General features: G+C 42.0%; 1 protein-coding gene across 6 annotated transcripts in view; it reads left to right on the plus strand.

Annotated features, from left to right (window-relative positions):
* The window catches only part of erc1b (ELKS/RAB6-interacting/CAST family member 1b), a 184026-nt gene that overhangs the window by 13338 nt on the left and 150741 nt on the right, over positions 1-19947 (plus strand). For all 6 annotated transcript variants that reach the window (XM_079624519.1, XM_079624520.1, XM_079624521.1 and 3 more), the window contains exons 3-4: positions 17066-17482; positions 19853-19927. In XM_079624519.1, the coding sequence (XP_079480645.1) occupies positions 17066-17482; positions 19853-19927 (492 nt within the window). The remainder of the gene's footprint in view (positions 1-17065; positions 17483-19852; positions 19928-19947) is intronic.

The following is a 19947-nucleotide window of genomic DNA, read 5'->3' on the forward strand; positions in this document are numbered from 1 at the left end:
CTCTGGAGAGAGAGAGGCATTCAAAGAAGGGATGAAGGAGCATGATAAAGTGGATTGAATTGAATGCTCCTTTGAGACCTGTTCAATTATGAGATGTGACACAGCAAACACTTTTAGTCAGCCAATTCTCATTCATTCCCCTCCTCTGCTCATGTCTCTCTCTTCATTCATTCTGCCCACATGCTAGTTCGCTGGATTCGTGAGCGCACTCTTTCGCTTTCCTTTAGGGATGCACTGATGATAATATTATGGATGAACTATAAAAGCGAAAATGATAAATATTTATTTGATATTATATGGGATATTATATTGATATTAACTGTGGAATTGATGATAATTAAAAAATATATATATTTTGTTTGAATCATTTGTCTAAAAATCATTTTAATTGAATGAATTTAGGCAACCCAACATTGATATACAGTATGAGATTTGCTAAAGATTACATTTAACCGTGTTATTACTAGTGTTTTTAAAGATTAACTTTCGTTAGATAATGGCACAGGTAACCTAAACATAAAAATTGGCGATATGAGCATGCGCAATTAAATAATTTTTAAAAATCTGTTATAAATACCTTTCTCACTCTTATTTTTGTCATATGCATACATGTGGACATGTTGTTTTCAAGTCTACGGATTTAAAATGATCCTTAGTCTTTTTCTTCCAGTCTTTCTCGTGAACATCTGCTGTGACATTCCCAATATTAGCAAGCACGTTCACGCGAGCCTTTCAGACAGAGCGGCTGAGCCAATCGGGTGTCCATCATCAAAGTGTGTTTTCTGTAAGCATGTGTGTCTGCCCTCTGAGGAAGCGGGAACAGATGGCAGACGCGGCTCCTGATGCGCTTACTGTAGTAGTGTTGTAAAAGGTCCAAAGATTCGCAGCCCAATCCCTCAATCTCCTTATCAAACAGTGTCACTTTTCACAGCCAAGTTCCGCCCACACCAATATGCACTGTTCCGGTCAGACTGTTTGTTCCTAATCCGAAATGTTTGAGTCACATACTCGGAGGAGAACAGATAGTGTAGGGGTTTGTTTGCTGTGTCATGTCAGTAAATGTAACCTAGAAGGGTAGCAGATGGCCAAGGGTGGAGCCAGGAGCCGGCCAAACCCCAGGTCATCAAGCTCCACACTCTCTCAGATGGAAATAAACATCACATGCTGCGCTGAATGACTAGGAACCATGAAAATATCTCACATGATTTTCTTGTACAGTACTTCCTGTTGTCCTGATATAGTTTGAGGTCTGTATTTACTCATTATGTAATAGATAATCAGCCCATTACTCACAGCAGAATGACTGTCATACAATATGCTGTGTGTGTACACTGTAGGAGCAGGCTAGACTGTCCCTCTCGATCAACATGGGGTTTTAAGCGGCACATTCTTAAACTTTGATATTTGGTCTTTTAATCTTGAACATTTTGTTACCCACAGCACGTGTGATTCATAGCCTTAACTTCTTCCCTGCCATTGACAATCCTGGCAATCTGCGTTTTCAATGTTATGTGGTAGAGGGCGCTATTACGCATCTTTTGAAAGAGTACAGACCCACCGGATCCAAAAACAAGCGAAGAAGCAGCAGAAACAAGCAATAGAAGCATTTCCTAAGCACATGTAAGTTCATCAGACATTAAACCGCATATAAATCAATCTGCTTAACATTACAGAATGAAATGTCGAATCCAGGCAGAGGTATAGGACTGTGCAAGCTCTGGGGTTGTTGATGGACTCAACAGGTTTCACACCGGTATATAAACTTGCGATAAACACTGGTATGTGGGGGAATCGGTTTTAAATTCGTGATCTCGCGTTGGGCACTCTGTGTAGGGAGCGGCGGTACTGACCACAAATTTTACAAGATAAGATAGTCAATGATGCTCAGGATCTGATGTGCCTCAAATCCTCCGCCATCGTCCTGTCAAGCATCTCTCCTCACTCTTGTCATGTGAAATCTGACTCCCATTGCACAGTCATGCGACTCTGCAGCTCGTGCTGTATGAAGCAGAGCAGACTCTTTCCATAAGTAATTGTAGCAATCATTGTCCAACTGAACTACATTGTTTTTATTTCTATAAAAATATGATATATTGTACGTTCAGATATTCATACACCAAAATATTCCGGTGGCCATGAAAAAGTTGTGTAAAAATGATAAAATGCGGGCAAGAAAAGAGTTAAATGCAGCGCACCCCAGCTTGATATAGAAATAATGATTATGAAATTATTACATAGCATTTTATAAAAATAAAAATCTATATTTATTTTTAAATTTAGTCATTTATATTGGCTGCAACCAAATAATAAAGTTGATATTTTACTATAATTTATATTTATAAAAGCTTATATTGCTAGTATTACTACTGCTTATTGGAGATTTGAACAAACCACTAACCCGAAGTATTTAAATTCAGTGCATAATTCATTCTGTACTACAGACATGAATTATACCTCAAATTGTACAGCTTGTTTTGTGCTATAAGTTAAGTGATCATGCGTACAATTGTTGCCTGTGAACAATAAAAAAGGCCAGAATATCATAGCTGTGCTTTTTCCCCTTAGCTGTCACGGTAGACGTATTCTCTGTTCCTTCTAGTCTCGTGTTTATGTTGTTGTGTGAGCGCATGGGTATAGTGGGCGTGAATGTTATGACATTACCTGATCCGCTCCAGCTGTTCACCATCATCATCACGTCACCAGCTGCGGGCAATCTCACCACTCTATATATACTCACTGTTGTTCTATCATCCTTGTCAGATCGTTGTTTGATGTCGTCTGTGTTGGTGTTCCGGTGTCCTGTTCCAGCCTTGTGTTCCTGTCTCCGTGTCTTCGTGTTGGATTCTACCGTTGTCTCACCGTCACCTCTTCAATGCACATCTTCACGGATCCTGACCATCAAAGTCCCTGCGTCACCGTTTACCGTCTGCTTGTACTGTTCACCATTGTTGTAAATAAACACTGCTTGCACTTGCTTCCAGTCTCGTATCCAGTGATTGTGACAGAACGATCTGACCTGGAAATGGAAGCAGCGGGCGTGTTTTCAGGATCGTTGGAAGAGTTCCTTCATCACAGCGTCCAAAGAATGGATTCACAGCAGAGAGAGATCGGCGACACGGGTCGCGCAGTACAAGCGTTGGTGACGCAGGTGTCCGAGCTCACCCAGCAGATCCAACGCCTTCAGGGTCCCGCTGCGCCGCCCACACCGGTCGTTCCCCCCACACAACCAGCGCGTCCGTCTCAGGCAGAGCCCCGCCTACCTGTACCAGAATCCTATTCTGGGGAATCAGCCTTTTGCAGAGCGTTCCTGACACGCTGTTCAATGTACTTTGCTCTTCAGCCTCAGACCTTCAGCACCGAACAGGCCAGAGTGGCGTTTGTATTGACCTTGCTGACTGGGAAGGCGGCGCTTTGGGGAACGGCGGTGTGGGAAAATCAGAACCCATGCTGTGCCTCGTTCCAGACCCTCGCGGCCGAGATGAGAAGGGTTTTCGACCGGGCGGTCTCTGGGAGAGAGGCCGCCAGAACATTGGCGGAGCTGCGACAAGGAGAAAAGTCTGTCTCTGACTTCTCGATCGAGTTCCGGACCTTGGCGGCAGAGTGCGGATGGAACGAGGAGGCGCAGTGGGACATGTTCCTGCATGGGTTGGCTGACCACGTCCAGAAGGAGATCTACGCCCTGGATCTGCCGACCACATTGAACGGGCTCGTCGATCTTGCGCTGCGGGTGGATGCTCGCTTGTCCAGGGTCGAGCGCAGGACTCCGTCTACCCGAACCACCGGAGGAGTTGACGGTTGGAGGTCTAACGGGAGGGACGTGGTCAGCCCCGCATTCGATCCAGAACCCATGCAGGTGGGTCGAGCTCGGCTTTCCCGGGAGGAGAGGGAGAGGCGGAGGTCCCAGGGCCTTTGCCTGTACTGTGGAGGAGCGGGACATTATGCCTACAACTGCCCGGTAAAAGGGCCTAGCCCGATAGTAAACTTGAGGCTACTATCGGGTGGGATCTCCGCCAGGAAGACCTCATCCACGACTACATCTACCTCCACGCTCCTCCCGGTAAGACTAAGATGGTCAGTCCACCAGCACGACTGTCAAGCACTTCTTGATTCTGGGGCTGAGGGTAATTTTATGGACCACACTTTTGCACAGAAGCTTCAGATTTCACTCAAGACTCTCACCCACAGGATCTCGGTAAATGCACTTAATGGACAAGAACTCCCCACCATTTCTCTTTCCACCGAGGACATAACTCTCATCACTTCTGGCAACCATTCAGAGACCATTTCATTCTACGTCATGGATTCACCTCTTGCACCCGTCGTCCTTGGACATCCTTGGCTCATACAACATAACCCCCGTATAGACTGGCATCATAAGACTGTGCTGGAGTGGAGCAAGGAGTGTCATAAGTCTTGTCTTGTGTCTGCCTGTTCGTCTGTCCCTGTTTCTGTCTTTCAGGAGGAAGCAGGGGATTTGTCTAACGTGCCCGCAGAGTATCTGGACCTGAAGGAGGTGTTCAGTAAGTCTCGTGCTGCTTCTCTCCCTCCGCATCGTCCCTTTGACTGTGCAATAGATTTACTGCCAAGTCTCCGCCTAAGGGCAAGTTATATTCACTTTCTATACCAGAAAGGGAGGCTATGGAGAAATATATTTCTGATTCTCTAGCAACCAAGTTCATCCGCCCTTCCTCTTCTCCAGCGGGGGCGGGGTTCTTTTTTGTGGGGAAGAAGGACGGTTCTTTGCGACCTTGTATTGATTACCGAGGGTTGAATAACATCACGGTAAAGAACACCTATCCTTTGCCGCTGATGTCTTCAGCCTTCGAGAGGTTGCAGGGAGCGTCTGTCTTCACAAAATTGGATTTGCGTAACGCTTATCATTTGGTTCGCATTAGGGAGGGGGATGAGTGGAAAACTGCCTTTAACACCCCCAGGGGGCACTTTGAATATTTGGTTATGCCGTTCGGGCTGTCCAACTCCCCGGCAGTTTTCCAGGCACTGGTCAATGACGTGTTGCGAGATATGATCGATCAGTTCATATATGTCTACCTGGATGACATATTGATTTTTTCTTCTTCTCTCCAGGAACATGTGCAACACGTCAGACGAGTGCTTCAGAGGTTGCTAGAGAATGGGCTTTTTGTCAAGGCGGAGAAATGCGATTTTCATGCACAGTCTGTTCCTTTCCTAGGATACATCGTCTCGTCTGAAGGGATGCGGATGGACCCTGAGAAGATTAAGGCTGTGGTAGATTGGCCAAGCCCGGACTCTCGCAAGGCCCTGCAGAGATTCCTGGGGTTCGCCAATTTCTATCGGCGTTTTATTCGCAACTTCAGCCAACTAGTCGCACCTCTGACTGCCTTGACCTCCCCCAGAACTACGTTCAGGTGGTCAGACACGGCCGAGGCCGTGTTTGCTAAACTGAAAGGCCGCTTCGTTTCAGCCCCCATTCTTGTCGCCCCTGATTCCTCACGTCAGTTCGTGGTGGAGGTCGACGCGTCAGAGGTGGGAGTAGGTGCAGTGTTGTCCCAACGCTCCCCTGCAGACGACAAGATGCATCCGTGCGCGTTTTTTTCTCATCGATTGTCCCCAGCCGAACGTAATTACGACATTGGTAACAGAGAGTTGTTGGCAGTTAAGTTAGCGTTGGAGGAATGGCGCCACTGGTTGGAAGGTGCGGGGGTACCTTTTATCGTCTGGACTGATCACAAGAACCTAGAGTACATCAGAACTGCTAAAAGATTGAACTCCAGGCAGGCTCGGTGGGCACTGTTTTTCGGTCGTTTTGATTTTTCTCTTTCTTACCGTCCGGGTTCCAAGAACATCAAACCCGACGCGTTATCTCGTATATTTGATTTTTCCGAACGCCCGGTTACTCCCGAGTGCATTTTGCCGGAGACTCTATTCATCTCCACACTCTCATGGGAGGTCGAGTCGAGGGTCAAGAGCGCCCTAGAAGGGGTAACGCCTCCGCCCGGGTGCCCACCGAATCGTTTGTTTGTGCCGGAGGGATTACGGTCTGACGTTATCCAGTGGGGTCATGGCTCCAACGTGGCTTGCCATCCAGGAGTTAATCGTACTAGTTTTTTAGTCAGGCAACGATTCTGGTGGCCTCGTATGGCTCGCGACATTCACGATTTTGTTTTGGCTTGCTCGGTTTGTGCCACTGGTAAGACTTCCAATCGACCTCCAGATGGGTTACTTCAGCCGCTGTCGGTTCCTTCAAGACCCTGGTCCCATATCGCTCTAGATTTTGTTACCGCCCTCCCACCCTCTCAGGGGAACACAGTGGTTTTAACTGTGGTGGACCGGTTCTCGAAGGCAGCCCATTTTGTTCCCTTACCCAAATTACCCTCAGCTAAGGAGACAGCGGTAGCGGTCGTTGATCACGTCTTTCGTTTACATGGCCTTCCGATTGACGTGGTTTCCGACAGGGGACCCCAGTTCGTGTCCAAATTTTGGCGAGAGTTTTGTAGATTACTGGGGGCGACGGTTAGTCTTTCTTCAGGGTTTCACCCCCAGAGCAATGGCCAAACCGAGAGAGCCAACCAAGATTTGGAAAGAGTGTTGCGATGTTTGGTATCCAAGAATCCTTCCTCATGGAGCCAACAACTCTCTATGGTGGAGTACGCCCACAACACGTTGCCAGTGTCGGCCACGGGCCTATCTCCGTTTGAGTGTAGTGTAGGTTACCAGCCACCTATTTTTCCCAGTCTGGAATCCGAGGTTGCGGTTCCCTCCGCTCACGCCTTCGTTCAGAGGTGTCACCGCACCTGGACTAGAGCCCGTGAGACTCTACTCCAGGTGGGGGCGCGCACCAAGGCCAAGGCCGATCGCCACAGGTCAAAGCCTCCCGTATACGTCGTGGGTCAAAAAGTGTGGCTTTCAACTAAGAACATTCCTTTGCGCACCGTCTCTAATAAGCTTGCACCCAAATTTATTGGCCCGTTTACTGTCACCAAGATCATTAGTCCGGTGGCAGTCCGCCTCAAGTTACCTCCCGCGTACAGGAGGGTCCATTCCGCCTTTCATGTGTCCAAAATCAAACCCGTGTTTCATTCTCACATTAATCCGCCGGTCCCGGTTCCTCCCCCACCGCGACTCGTAGATGGGGAGACCACATATTCGGTTAACCGTATTCTGGACTCTAGGCGGAGGGGACGCGGATTTCAGTACTTGGTGGACTGGGAAGGTTACGGTCCGGAGGAGAGAAGTTGGGTACCTGCTAGAGACATCCTGGATCACTCCCTTATCGATGATTACAATCGACAGGTAGGGGAGTCTGGGAACGCCAGGAGGCGTTCTTAGGAGGAGGGGTACTGTCACGGTAGACGTATTCTCTGTTCCTTCTAGTCTCGTGTTTATGTTGTTGTGTGAGCGCATGGGTATAGTGGGCGTGAATGTTATGACATTACCTGATCCGCTCCAGCTGTTCACCATCATCATCACGTCACCAGCTGCGGGCAATCTCACCACTCTATATATACTCACTGTTGTTCTATCATCCTTGTCAGATCGTTGTTTGATGTCGTCTGTGTTGGTGTTCCGGTGTCCTGTTCCAGCCTTGTGTTCCTGTCTCCGTGTCTTCGTGTTGGATTCTACCGTTGTCTCACCGTCACCTCTTCAATGCACATCTTCACGGATCCTGACCATCAAAGTCCCTGCGTCACCGTTTACCGTCTGCTTGTACTGTTCACCATTGTTGTAAATAAACACTGCTTGCACTTGCTTCCAGTCTCGTATCCAGTGATTGTGACATTAGCCTAGTAAGCAACCACCTATCGAGGACACCCTAGCAACCACATAACACACAAAAAATGACTCCGAACACCTTAGCAAACGCAACGCCCTAACAACAACATCCCACAACACTTTTGTCTCTCTTGAAGAGCTCAAGTTTAAAAATAAACCATCCTCAAGTCTATAAAACCACCAAGAGAACAAGGAACAAAATGCATTTTTGGGCTTCCCTTGTTTGCTTGCTTATTCTTGTTTTATTTCTCAAGCATTCTGTCCTGATTAAAGTCTATCAATGTCTGAGTCATGTTATCTGTGCCATCTCAAGAGCGATGTAGTAAAAGTGTGGAAGAAAGAATGCAGGGACAACAGATCATATTTTTATCCGTTCTCACCACGGGTCTGCTTGCTGTTTGGCAGACGCGGCGGACCTTATATGGTGTGTGGTTATGCAGGATAGGTGTGGAATGAACAGAATCCTTGCATATGGTTACACAGACCTCCTCTACACTACTGTCCTGCTCTACCTCACTCCGCATACTTCACATGTGAGGGAAACAGTGAGAAAGTTGGAGTACGAGAGGCATTGGGAACAGAGGAGAAGAGGTATTGAAAAGTTTCATGCAGCTTTTAAAGGGACCATGCATGGAAAAAAGGCAGACATGGCATGGGCTGAATTTTTAAGCCTTGTTTTTCAGCTTTTTTTGGATGCTGTATGTGGCTACTAGAAGGGAGAGGGAAATGCAGGATTCCTTTGTCCACTATTTCCCCAAACCCCACTGACTGTACAGATGGCCCCTCCGACATCTTCCATTAAGATTAAGCCTGTGTGATCCTGTCGGTCAGCAGGAGTTCCTCCTCCTTCAATGTGTTTATACCTGCTATAGTTCATCTATGTGGACTGGACACATCCTTATCAGTTCCTCATCTGGTGAAGGGTTATATTTCAAAAGAAAAAAATAATAAAGAAAATGAGGACTATTTTCAGGACATCATATTTTTTTTAATATATAATTTAGTTTATTTTCATAAAAATTATGCTACTTTTTTTCCACAATTGCAATTTTAATCTAATTCTCAATCCCATTTTCATTTAGGGCATTTGTTATATCAAATTTAATTTGTTTATTTTATTTAAAAAATTATATAAATATTTGATAACATTTATTTTATATATCTTTAAAAATGATATTATATACAATTTTATAAAATAAGATTATTATATATATTTATATATTATACATCTTAAATTAGCATATTTTAATGCACACAATTCCTTCTCATTTCTATTATTTGTTGTACTGAAATACATTTTTATTCTGAGCTTATTTCAACAAAATGATCAAAATAGTGTTATATTTCTATATGTGTGTGTGTGTTCTCATCTGGTCCTCTATCTTTTTATAAAGTTTTTGGCTTGCAGTTTTGATAAACCGAGCAAATTGTAACTTTTAACGTGCAGTCTCTTTTAATCTTATTTTCTCTAATGGAGAATGTCTGTTTTGAAATGATTATTGTCATCCAGTTATGCCGTCCCTTATTCACATCTGGTTAATTACCTAATCGCATTCAGTTGTCTGGCTCTGCCTCCCTTCGAGGGCTTCATGACACAGCAAGTCTCGGTTGCCATGGTTGCCTTGCAATAGCAGACCCTCCACAAGAGCCGGCCTGCTTCTCAATGAGCCCTTTGAATCAAACTGTGGCATTTTTCCTTTAATAAAACTCCATTGAAATCAATTTTGAATACTGCTTTTGAAAATAAACAGTGTCATAGAGACTGTCCTTGGATATGAATTAGTTTTAAATCACCAGGATTAATTTTAATGTTGCATATTGTAGTGTTTGTATGTGAAATGAATGTAACTTTATAGTGTTCAACACTGGCTTTCAGGATGACACGCAGCGATGAAACTGATGTAAGTTCGTCATCTGATGACCAAATCGGATGAGCTAGATCCTCGTACATTACAGATGGCTGATATTCTCAGACTCGAGGCTGGAGACGAGCTCTTATGGGTACAGTGGGACTGAATGACAGGCCTGTGTTGTGCCACTGGAAGGTTTCGAGGCGAGTCGATCAGGACACAACAGCGGCCCAGTTGGAGGCTAGGACACAGACAGACACGAAGAACTGAGATAATTAGAGAGGTCTAGACTTAAAGGGGTCACATCACGGAAAATCGAATTTTCCTTTACTGTTTGCTCTTTTATAAGAGATAAAATAAGAGTTTGACGTAGACATAATCTGACTGCTTTTCTCCCCAAACCATCCAGTATTCAATTTGTTTTTCAAAGAGATTAAGGAAAGTGAGTGACACAGATTCTTTGCATTACTATAGTTAGATGTAAGTGAGTGTCTGAGACGTGCTGGAGACGATCTGTGAACCTCAGGTTCAGCGCCGTCACCTGATACCGCTGCCTCCGTGTGCTGTTGCTTTGCCGTTGGGTTTCCTCATTAGTCTGGGCGCACACAGAGAATGGAAATCAATTAATTAATGCGCTCGCTATGATTTATTCATGATGTCGATCCATGGTGAAGAATCGCCTCACCAGGTAGGAGAGAGCACAGCATGCTTTGCAGTGAAAGCAGGCCAAGCGGTGGAAAAACACCAATTGTTTAACTATTGTCCTTTGTGCATTTGTGTTTAAGTCAACCTGAATTGCTGTTTGCAACCTCTTATATTGAGCTAAACGGTGAAGAAAAACAATATAGAACAGGAGTTTTTATACATTTAAAATTATTTTGATTGTGGCAAGCAAGGTAATTTTATTTATATAGCACTTTTCCAAACAAATCAATGTAGTTTAAAGTGCTTTACAGGCAGAAAAAAAAATAATAGAGAGAAGAGATACAAGTACAAGCAAAATACAAGAATAATTTTTTTTTAATAAGGATTATTAAAATAATGAAAACATTAAATTAAAAACATAAAATATTACAGGAAGGCCAGACTAAAGAGAGAGGTTTTTAATTTAGCCTTAAAACTATTTCAATTTTCAGCACGTCTTACTTAAAAGGGGAAGTTATACACCAGATTGAGCCTGACCAGATTAAAACCTTGATATCTATAGCTAGTTGTTGGTTAACAGCATCCAGACACACTGCTTGTCCCAAAGTCAATGGGTTATTGGTTAAATGCATTAAACAAGGTCTGTGGTTAACAGTCTCTAGATATCTTCATGCTGTATTCCTACAACATAAAATAGATCAATAAAACCACACGTGTCATTTTCTCTTAAGCTTTGTCATGTCTTGAAAAAGGCAGTTGCCAACATGTAGCTAAATATACAGAGGTTGTCTGGGACATTGAAAGTCTTCACGACAAACTCATCTACTCACACTTTTACAGCCTTTTTGTGTTTATACTCACAATCTTGCGGACTATCATAACTCAAACTTATCAGCTTTTAGATTTTAAATAAAGATTGAAAGAGGTGTCAGACACTTAATGATGGTGCGATTGTGTGTTTTACTTCTGGTGATTGTATTTAGGCTTCAAAATTCATAGAAGTTGAGTTCATTTCTGAAGATATCTTGTAAAATCATGAACTTTGGTTGATCAATGGCTTTTTGTTGACGGAACCAGGGTGATACTAACTTCCATGTTTGTCTACATAATTGCGCCGTCCTACACTACGCAACACTAAAAAGTCTGCAAGGCCTTAATGATGTCAGTGGGAGAGGGAAGTCATTTCATTTCATTTTTGAACGTGATTTTTAAAAAGTCAATTTTGATATGTTGATTTTAAATGGGTATGTGCTTCAGTAAAGTTACCACAAAATGTATAATGCTAAAAGATCTACACTTTTCCTAACCTTATATGCATGTCAGACACATCTAGACCTTCTTTGATACTCATAAAAGTGTAGTTTACTTGTTCTGGTTATTTCTGTAAGATGAAACATGTCTCTTAACCAAACTGGATCCTCCTAGTATGCCATGAAATTTGCTGTGTGTGGATCTAGCATTTTTGTGTGGGATACTTGTTCTCTGGAACATGTTAGTTGAAGGCAGCGCAAAGCATTGTGACGGGCCGAGTGAGTCTGTGCTGATTGGCCGAGCCGCTCAGGTCATTCATCGCGGCCCAACTAACATTCGTGGAATGCTGGAAGGTTGTTAAGGGTCAGAGGTTGCACATGCTTGAGATTACAGCCTCTCTGCATCGCGTTATTAGGAAAACAAAGCCCATCGCTTCTCGCCTATCCTTAGTTTAGGTTCATTTTGAGTCTTCTGAAGACTGTGGGCTGCTTCTCAGTATCCCATCGCAGTTGAAATATCCTGTGGATTCCTCTGTCAACTTTTTTTCCCCTCTCCGCTGCATTCTGTGGTTTGGCATTCTCCTGAAAACATTCCATCTGTGGGGGCTGGACCGGGATAGACCGATCCTTCTAGTGAGAAAAAAAAAAAAAAACACATGGAGGGAAATAGAAAGATCCTGTTAGCTCTTGCTGCAGCTTCCACTATGATGAATGGGAATGCTAATGGTTACACTTTCAGAAAAGGTACAAAAGCAGTCACTGGGGTGTTTCCCTTTCAAAGGGTACTAATATGCACCCTTTAGGGGTAAATAAGGTACACGGGGGGATATATTTTGATAGTGTACGACCACCGTCACAGCTTTTGTACCTTTTTTTCCCCCTGAAAGTTTTGAGTGTTTGGTGGGTTAGGTGTTCATGTCCAGCCAGTCGTATAACAGCAGGAGTGCTTGTCTCTATACCATACAACTTGGTAGGAATGGTTTCAAATTTTTGCTGTAGAAAACAAACCCATTTGGCCATCTTGTCCTGCACAGCATACTTTTCTCCTGTGGTCTGTTCTTTTAAGCAGTCTTCTAGAGTCTTCAGCCTGAGGCTGACCGATAGCTTTGTGTGAGTTATCAGTCTGTCTGAAGCTCCACCCTCAGGCCATGGACTTGTACCAGTAGTTCTTGAGCACAGCTGTCTGTCAGGACTGTGTGTGTGTGTGTTCTGTGCGGTCAGTCTTGTGTTGGACCCTCGAGTCTGGCAAAGGGAAGTGCAAATACTGGCATCAGCAATAAAAGTATATACTTAGGCCTCGGGTATAAAAATCACACCACTAGCAGCTACGAGGAATCATTTTGTGTGAGGGCAAGGATTTTCCCTCTCAGATTTTGCATCCGGTTCCCTCAGTGGTTCATGTAGGTTGTCTACACTGGTTGGTGGTTCTATCCCCGGTTCCACCTGACCAAGTGTCCATGAGCAAGACACCTAACCCCAGCTGCTCCCGACGAGCTGGATGGCGCCTTGCATGGCTGACACCGCTGTCAGTGTGTGAATGAGTGAATGAATGGGTGAATGTGAGGCAATATGTAAAGCGCTTTGGTGGCCATGGGTCTGTTAAAGCGCTATATAAATGCAGTCCATTTACCATTCCGTTGATTATACAGATTCGCTGTATTGAGCAACAGACATCTGCTTGGTTTGAACGGGACATATGCTTCATATATCAGTACACTATTGACCATAGACCATTTTTGAATGTAATAATGCCCTACTGTGCTAACTTAGTCAAGAGTAGTTTAGATAAGTTCCAGCTGTGGCTTAGTGGTTAGTGCACATGCTCCAGAGGTTTCAGTCAATGGCCATGAATTGTTTTTCATTTTTAATGCCAGATTCTGTAGTAGTCTGGTGATGGTTTCACTCTGAAAAGCAACATTGATACGGAGCATCTCTGAAATAAAGTTTCATCACCTGTCCTGGAACAAGAAGGGATTCATCTCCATCTCCAGCGGTGGGCCGGTGTGTTTCAGGGCGGATGTGGTAAAGCAGGACGCCTCTTTGTGTATTTGAATTGAATATCTGCAGGAAATGTCAATCCCAGTGCCTTTAGGCTGGAAAGATTTGCTTGAAGTGTAGGAGTGGAGATTAGAGACAGAACGAGACGTAGGACAAACCTCTCCACCAGGAAGGATGTGTGATGTGGCTTGATATGGAGTGGAAAGAAAAGACGTCAATTGCACAAGATACTATCAGTGTGTGTGAGAGAAATCCAAACCACTGCATACCCTGATAAATGGCTTGTTGATATTGCTATCGATCTGATATTTGTGTCTGGTCGGGATCTGCTCTAATGTATAGGCCTGTTGGAGGCGTTCAGACTCACCTCTGCTAGTCCTATGAATATAATATCCTCATATCAGACATGTGCAAAGCATGCAGGCCTGATGATAACGTCATTATATTACAGCGGTTCCTGTTACACTGTTTAGGTTGTTCACTACACTGTTTGCAATTTGTTCTCATGTCTATCACTGAATATCTGCCTCGTTTACCATGTGCCTGAATGTTGTACTTCAGTGCCTGACCCTGCTCAGCCTTTTAGGTTTCTTTAGCGCACACGCCACTTTATGTTAAAATAAAGTAAAGGATCAAACTGAAGATTTAAGATGTTAGATCCCTGCTTTGTCCTGTCAAAGGTTTTATTCCTCTTCGGTTTGAGTTAAAGGCTGGCTGATACTTCATATCGATTTTTGTGTGTGTGCCGCGTCTTGCTCTTTAGAAGTGATTTCACAAGCACTGCATGAATCTGGTCTCATTCTGAACGATGTTTCATATTATTAAGTCTTTCAAAAAGTTTTTTTTACACATTTATTTGAATGTTTTTGCTTTTTCACAGAACAAACGGAACAACAACAATGAACAAAAAAAATAAAAAATAAAAAATAACCTATGACAAAACTGAATATTTTGAGGGACAAACATATACAAAGACAAATCATTTGACAGTTAATACTTAAGCTGAATGCAAATTCCTTAATATTAAAATAAATACTAAACTAAAATTAATATCTGTACTGTAGGCTACTGCCATTGTGACTCATAAGAATAAAAAAATTTAGTAGATATAATACAAAAAGAGAAATAAAGTGCATTATGACTATTGTCAGCCGTCTAATAATACTTTAGGCACAATATTAAATACATTATTAACAAGTACAGATTACACTCAATTACTAATAACTGTTAATAACATTAACAGGGGTCATTGCCAATTTTATTCTATTTTAATGTAACTTTTGGAAAATACAATTTGATTTACAATTCTGCATCCTGTTTGCTACATCAGTTTTCAATTCAAATCCTGTAGTTGTAAACGGGTCAAGGGAAATTATTTTTTAAAATCTATTTATTTGTTATTTTATTTTATATACATTTATTTTTGTTTAAATGTATTTATTTTTACATTTGTTTATATTTTTTCATTCATTCATTTTATTTATTTATTATTTTTGTTTAACATTTTATTCATTTTACATTTATTTGTACATATTTATTTGCAAATTATTTATTTACGAACAACATTTAATTATTTATATTATAAATATTATTTATTCATTTAAATGTATTCATTTTTACATTTACATTTACATATTTATTTGCTGATTAGTTAATTACAAATATCATTTAACTATTTATAAATATTATTTATTCATTTAAATTTAAATGTTCAAATTAAAAAATGTGACCGCTAAAAACATCAGTCAATACTGTATATACAAGTACATTATACATTTTTCTTTGTCCCTATCTCTCTCCCTTCTGTCTTTTTCTCTCACTCTTTCTTTTCCACATGCACACACACACACACACACACACAACAGAGATAACAGCAGCCAGAGGAGACTAATGAATAATGTAGAGTCCTGTCTCTGTGGTGCCATCAGAAACTGTTGAGAATATTGTCAATATTTATAGAGTAATACAGCCACCAGTGTCTCTTTCTGTATATGTGTGTAGTATTCAAAGCTTCTTACTGATGACCATGAGATTCACTTTTTTCATTAGACTATGCTGTGTGCGTGCGTGCATGTGTGTGTGCGTGCGTGTGTGTGTCGTGTGCCAAAAGCAGGTGTTTTCTTGAAAGCTTGTATGTAAATTGGTTTATCGTGCTTAAAAGGAAGTTAACAGCATCTTCTGTCTCACATCTCAAGTTCATGGAGGAGCACCTGTTGCTGTATGCAGACAAAAACATGTACAAAATATGAATAGTAGTATTCATATTCATACCTGCCTAAATCAAAGCACTTGTCTTGTTACATCATACCGCCTATTTTTGGTTGTAACATTTTCCTACAGTGTTCGAGAAAAGGGCGCAGTAACCATAGTGATTTATTCTTAAATTCATGCCCTCTGGCCTTCCCAGTTCCCAAACGCCTTCAGTTACCTTCTCCTTGTTCCAGCGTAGCTCTTGTAAACTGCTTATTTGGTCCTCTCTGAGACAGACGGATAGCATGTGTCCCTGTCCTTTGGGACTTGTGGTTCAGAGTGGCCTGTATTTACTCCGGGTCTCTAGAGATCTGCTCCAGGTGGAAGTAACAGCCGTCTGTCTTTAGAGCCGAAAACTCACTCCAACCCCCAGAGATTGAGTGTCCCGAGCAGATCCTTACAGCTGATGTAGTGCTTTGAGAAATCTCTGGAGGAGGCATACAAGGTTAAAGAGAATTATTCATATGAGTATCGTAGCCTGCCATGCCATGGTTGTCTAAATAAATGCAAGGCGAGTTGCTCGTAGTGTTCGTTGTTTGTTTACTTGTTTATTTATTTTTATATAAATTAGTTTTTTCTAATTTAAATTTGTTTATTTTTGTACTAATGTCATTCATATTTATTTAGGTTTTTATTAGTTATTACTACTTTATTTTTTTGTTTCTATTTATTTGATGTAGTATTTATTTGTTTTGTTTTATTTTATATTTGTTTATTTTTAAATGTTGTAAATATTTGTATTATTTATTTTGATCAATTAATTCTGTTTGTTTCTGTTTGATTATTATTTGTGTTTTATATATTTGTTTTTATTTCTGTTTGTTCTTATTTATTTATTATATATATTTTTAAATGTCATACATATTTATTTAGGTTTATGCATTTTTATTTGCTTTATTTTTATTAATCAATTTATTTTTGTTTCTATTTATTTATTTTTGTTTTATTTAGGTATATGTTTTTTTGTTTTTGTTTGATCTGCTTTTATTTATTTATGTTTTGGTAACTATTATTTTACAGTGTCCCTGTTACACATTTACTTACTAGAGCCATAACAGTAAATTATGCATAATTACAAACAATTATATAGTACATGTTGTTAAATAACTATTACTCAATACCTATTTGTATAATTACACTTTAACAAGGACACCTTAAAATAAAGTGTTTATTAACTCAATTGACTGGCCTAATAATATATTGTATTAAAATGTGGGTGTGTTTTTTTAGATTATATCACATACCAAATATAGCCCGAATTGTAGTATTGCAAGCATGTTATTTACACAAACTTCTCTTCTTCATTTGTTGAATCTGCAGCATTTCCAGATGACCATCCAGGCCCTCCAGGACGAGCTGCGGATCCAGCGGGATCTGAACCAGCTGTTCCAGCAGGACTCCAGCGTTGGTCCCGGCGAGCCCCTGAGCGCTGAGCTGACCGAGGAGAACTTTCAGCGGCTGCACGGCGAGCACGAGCGGCAGGCCAAGGAGCTCTTCCTCCTGAGGAAGACTCTGGAGGAGATGGAGCTGCGCATCGACACGCAGAAGCAGACGCTCTGCGCCCGCGACGAGTCCATCAAGAAGCTCCTGGAGATGCTGCAGAGCAAAGGGCTGTCGGCCAAGGCCAGCGAGGAGGACCACGAGCGCACGCGGAGGCTGGCCGATGCCGAGATGCACATCCATCACCTGGAGAGCCTTCTGGAGCAGAGGGAGAAGGACACGGCCTTGCTGAGAGAGGTGAGAGAGAGCGCTGGGGAACCATCTAGCAGCACTAATGCAACCTTTAATCGACCAAACATGACCTATTTCTACCTTCAGAACATGTTGTGGATTGAATAACAGTAAATGCACACATTAAACAGCTGCTCTGGGAAAGATGCCTGGTCATTTTTTCCAGAGATGATGATGATGATGATGATTCGGAAATGTTTTTGCTTGCACTCCCAATTATGGTGATGTTGAATCAAGGGCTCTAGATTAGTCATTTTAAACTGTGCCGGACGAGCAAGCTTACCGAGAGGGAGTGAGAGAGGGGGAAACCTGTTACAAATTGAAGGCATTGAACATTTATTGCCATAGAAACGGGTGAGACTGACAAGAACGTTGATGAAAGGAGACACGGATGTTGATGCTGAGTGCAGAAACTGTTAATGTGACGGAAGACGCATTCATCACATTTAGTTTAGTAGTTCATCTTGAGGAAGGATCTGATGTTTATTCAAGTTCAACAAATTTCTCAAGTCAGATCTGTTGCATAATAGAGCTGTTCAGTTTATAATCCTTAACATGGAGGAGAATTAGCTTTTGAGTCAAGGGTTCCCTTGGGAATTTCCAATGGGCTTTTAGCTTAGTGGTTTTTGATTTATGAGTAAAATAAGAGACATTCGTGTTTTGTTGACAGAAATATAACCATACCGTAAAGGTTGCGAGTTTCTATTAAGTTGGACTGACAAGGATGTGAGTTTATGTGCTTGATGAATCGGGCAACCGTTTTATTCCTGTATGCATCGTTTCATCTCAGAATGAGACTCGATGCTGTCAGGACACTGTTATGGTGGTTTAGGTAGTTTTGAAAGGAGTTCTGTCTACCGTTCTCACTCTGTATTTCTGTCAGGCATCTTCTGAGACGCCCATTAGCAACTTAACTTTGGCAACAGCGGCATCTAGTGGCCAGTTAATGAAATGTCACAATCAATTCTTACTATGGCTGCGTCCAAAAGCTTAGGCAGCTGACATGTTGTCTCCCTGTCCCTGCCCTTATCAGGCAGTGACTTTATAGGCAGCGTTTGCGCACAAAGGTACCTCACGAAAATTACAAAAAGAAAACCTTGACAAGATGATCACACTGTAAACCTGAATAAGTTAGCAGAACTCAAAAACTTTGAGGTAGTTCAGAGATTCAGTTTAAGCAAAACTGCCAGATTTGTATTTTGTACTCGTAAATTAAATGCTCTCCTTCAGACTCCAGAATCTCATTAAAGCGTTTACTGACGAAGGCAAAGTTGTGCTTTTTATATGCGCGCACAACTATATTGCTACAGTAACTTCGGGGCGATGCAGACAAACCTGAGATGAAGCGGATTGCTCATGAAAAGAGTTGGCGTTCTGTATGTCTGCTCAGCGCACCTGCTCCCCTTCCTGACGCCACGGGATGCACATGATGGTGACGTTGCAAATGTTGATGTGTCACATGAAAAAAGTTCAAGAAGCCTTTTGAACACTTTGAACAGATTTTTACATTCACAAACATCTATACTACACACTGCATGAAAGGTATAGTATTCGAAAAATAATAAAGGCACTTTAAAAGAGGTTGATGTATTAAAGCTTCCTTCAGCAAGAGCTTATTTACATACAGAACTCTTAAAGGTACAGTGGCGGTGAAGAAGGATCATGTAAAACTAAATCACACTTTCAATTATTTTCTCTTTAATGTAATTAAAATTCAAACCCAAATTAATTATAATTTTTAATTGAATATTATTTTAATTGATAATTTTTTAATGAATTTTTATGTATTTTAGCAGCAGTCAAAACATCCTTGAATAGATAGTAATGTTGTCAGATATGAGTGTTGTGCGACAGCAGCTCTCAACAATTAAATTCCCTGAAGCGTTGCTCTGCTTTCCATAAGCTTTCTACATCTCTCTCTCTCTCTCTCTCTCTCTCTCTCTCTCTCTCTCTCTCTCTCTCTCTCTCTCTCTCTCTCTCTCTCTCTCTCTCTCTCTCGTCCATATTTTGTGTTTGGACGATGATTTTGAGGTCTTTGATTGCCCAGAGGGTGCAGGCTCTTTGTGTTTAGAGGACGTTGCATTCACTCTATTTGTCGGTTGCTCGGTACATTATCTTTTTCATAAGGGACTCAGTCATGCACAAACACTCAAACCAGTGTCTCTGCTGCCTCAGAATTGAGTTCGAGCGACATCAGTGTGCTGAGTTTGTAATTTGGCTGTCTAAAATCAGAAGTCAGGGTTGTTTTATTATCATTTTTTGCTGGACATAATGTGGGGTGGTATGGATCCTCATCAGCTGATGGCTGACGGTAGAGGAGGCCGTTATTCTCCTGTCGTTTCTCCTCATGATCCTCGTCTCATGTTTTCTTCTCAGGATCTCCATAGACGGTATGAGGGAGCTCCAGAGTCTGCCAAAACCAAGGCCCTGCAGACTGTCATCGAGATGAAGGCAAGTGTGTGTGTGTGTTG

This window comes from Phoxinus phoxinus (assembly GCF_949152265.1).
Source record: "Phoxinus phoxinus genome assembly, chromosome: 9".
NCBI classification, from domain to species: domain Eukaryota; kingdom Metazoa; phylum Chordata; class Actinopteri; order Cypriniformes; family Leuciscidae; genus Phoxinus; species Phoxinus phoxinus.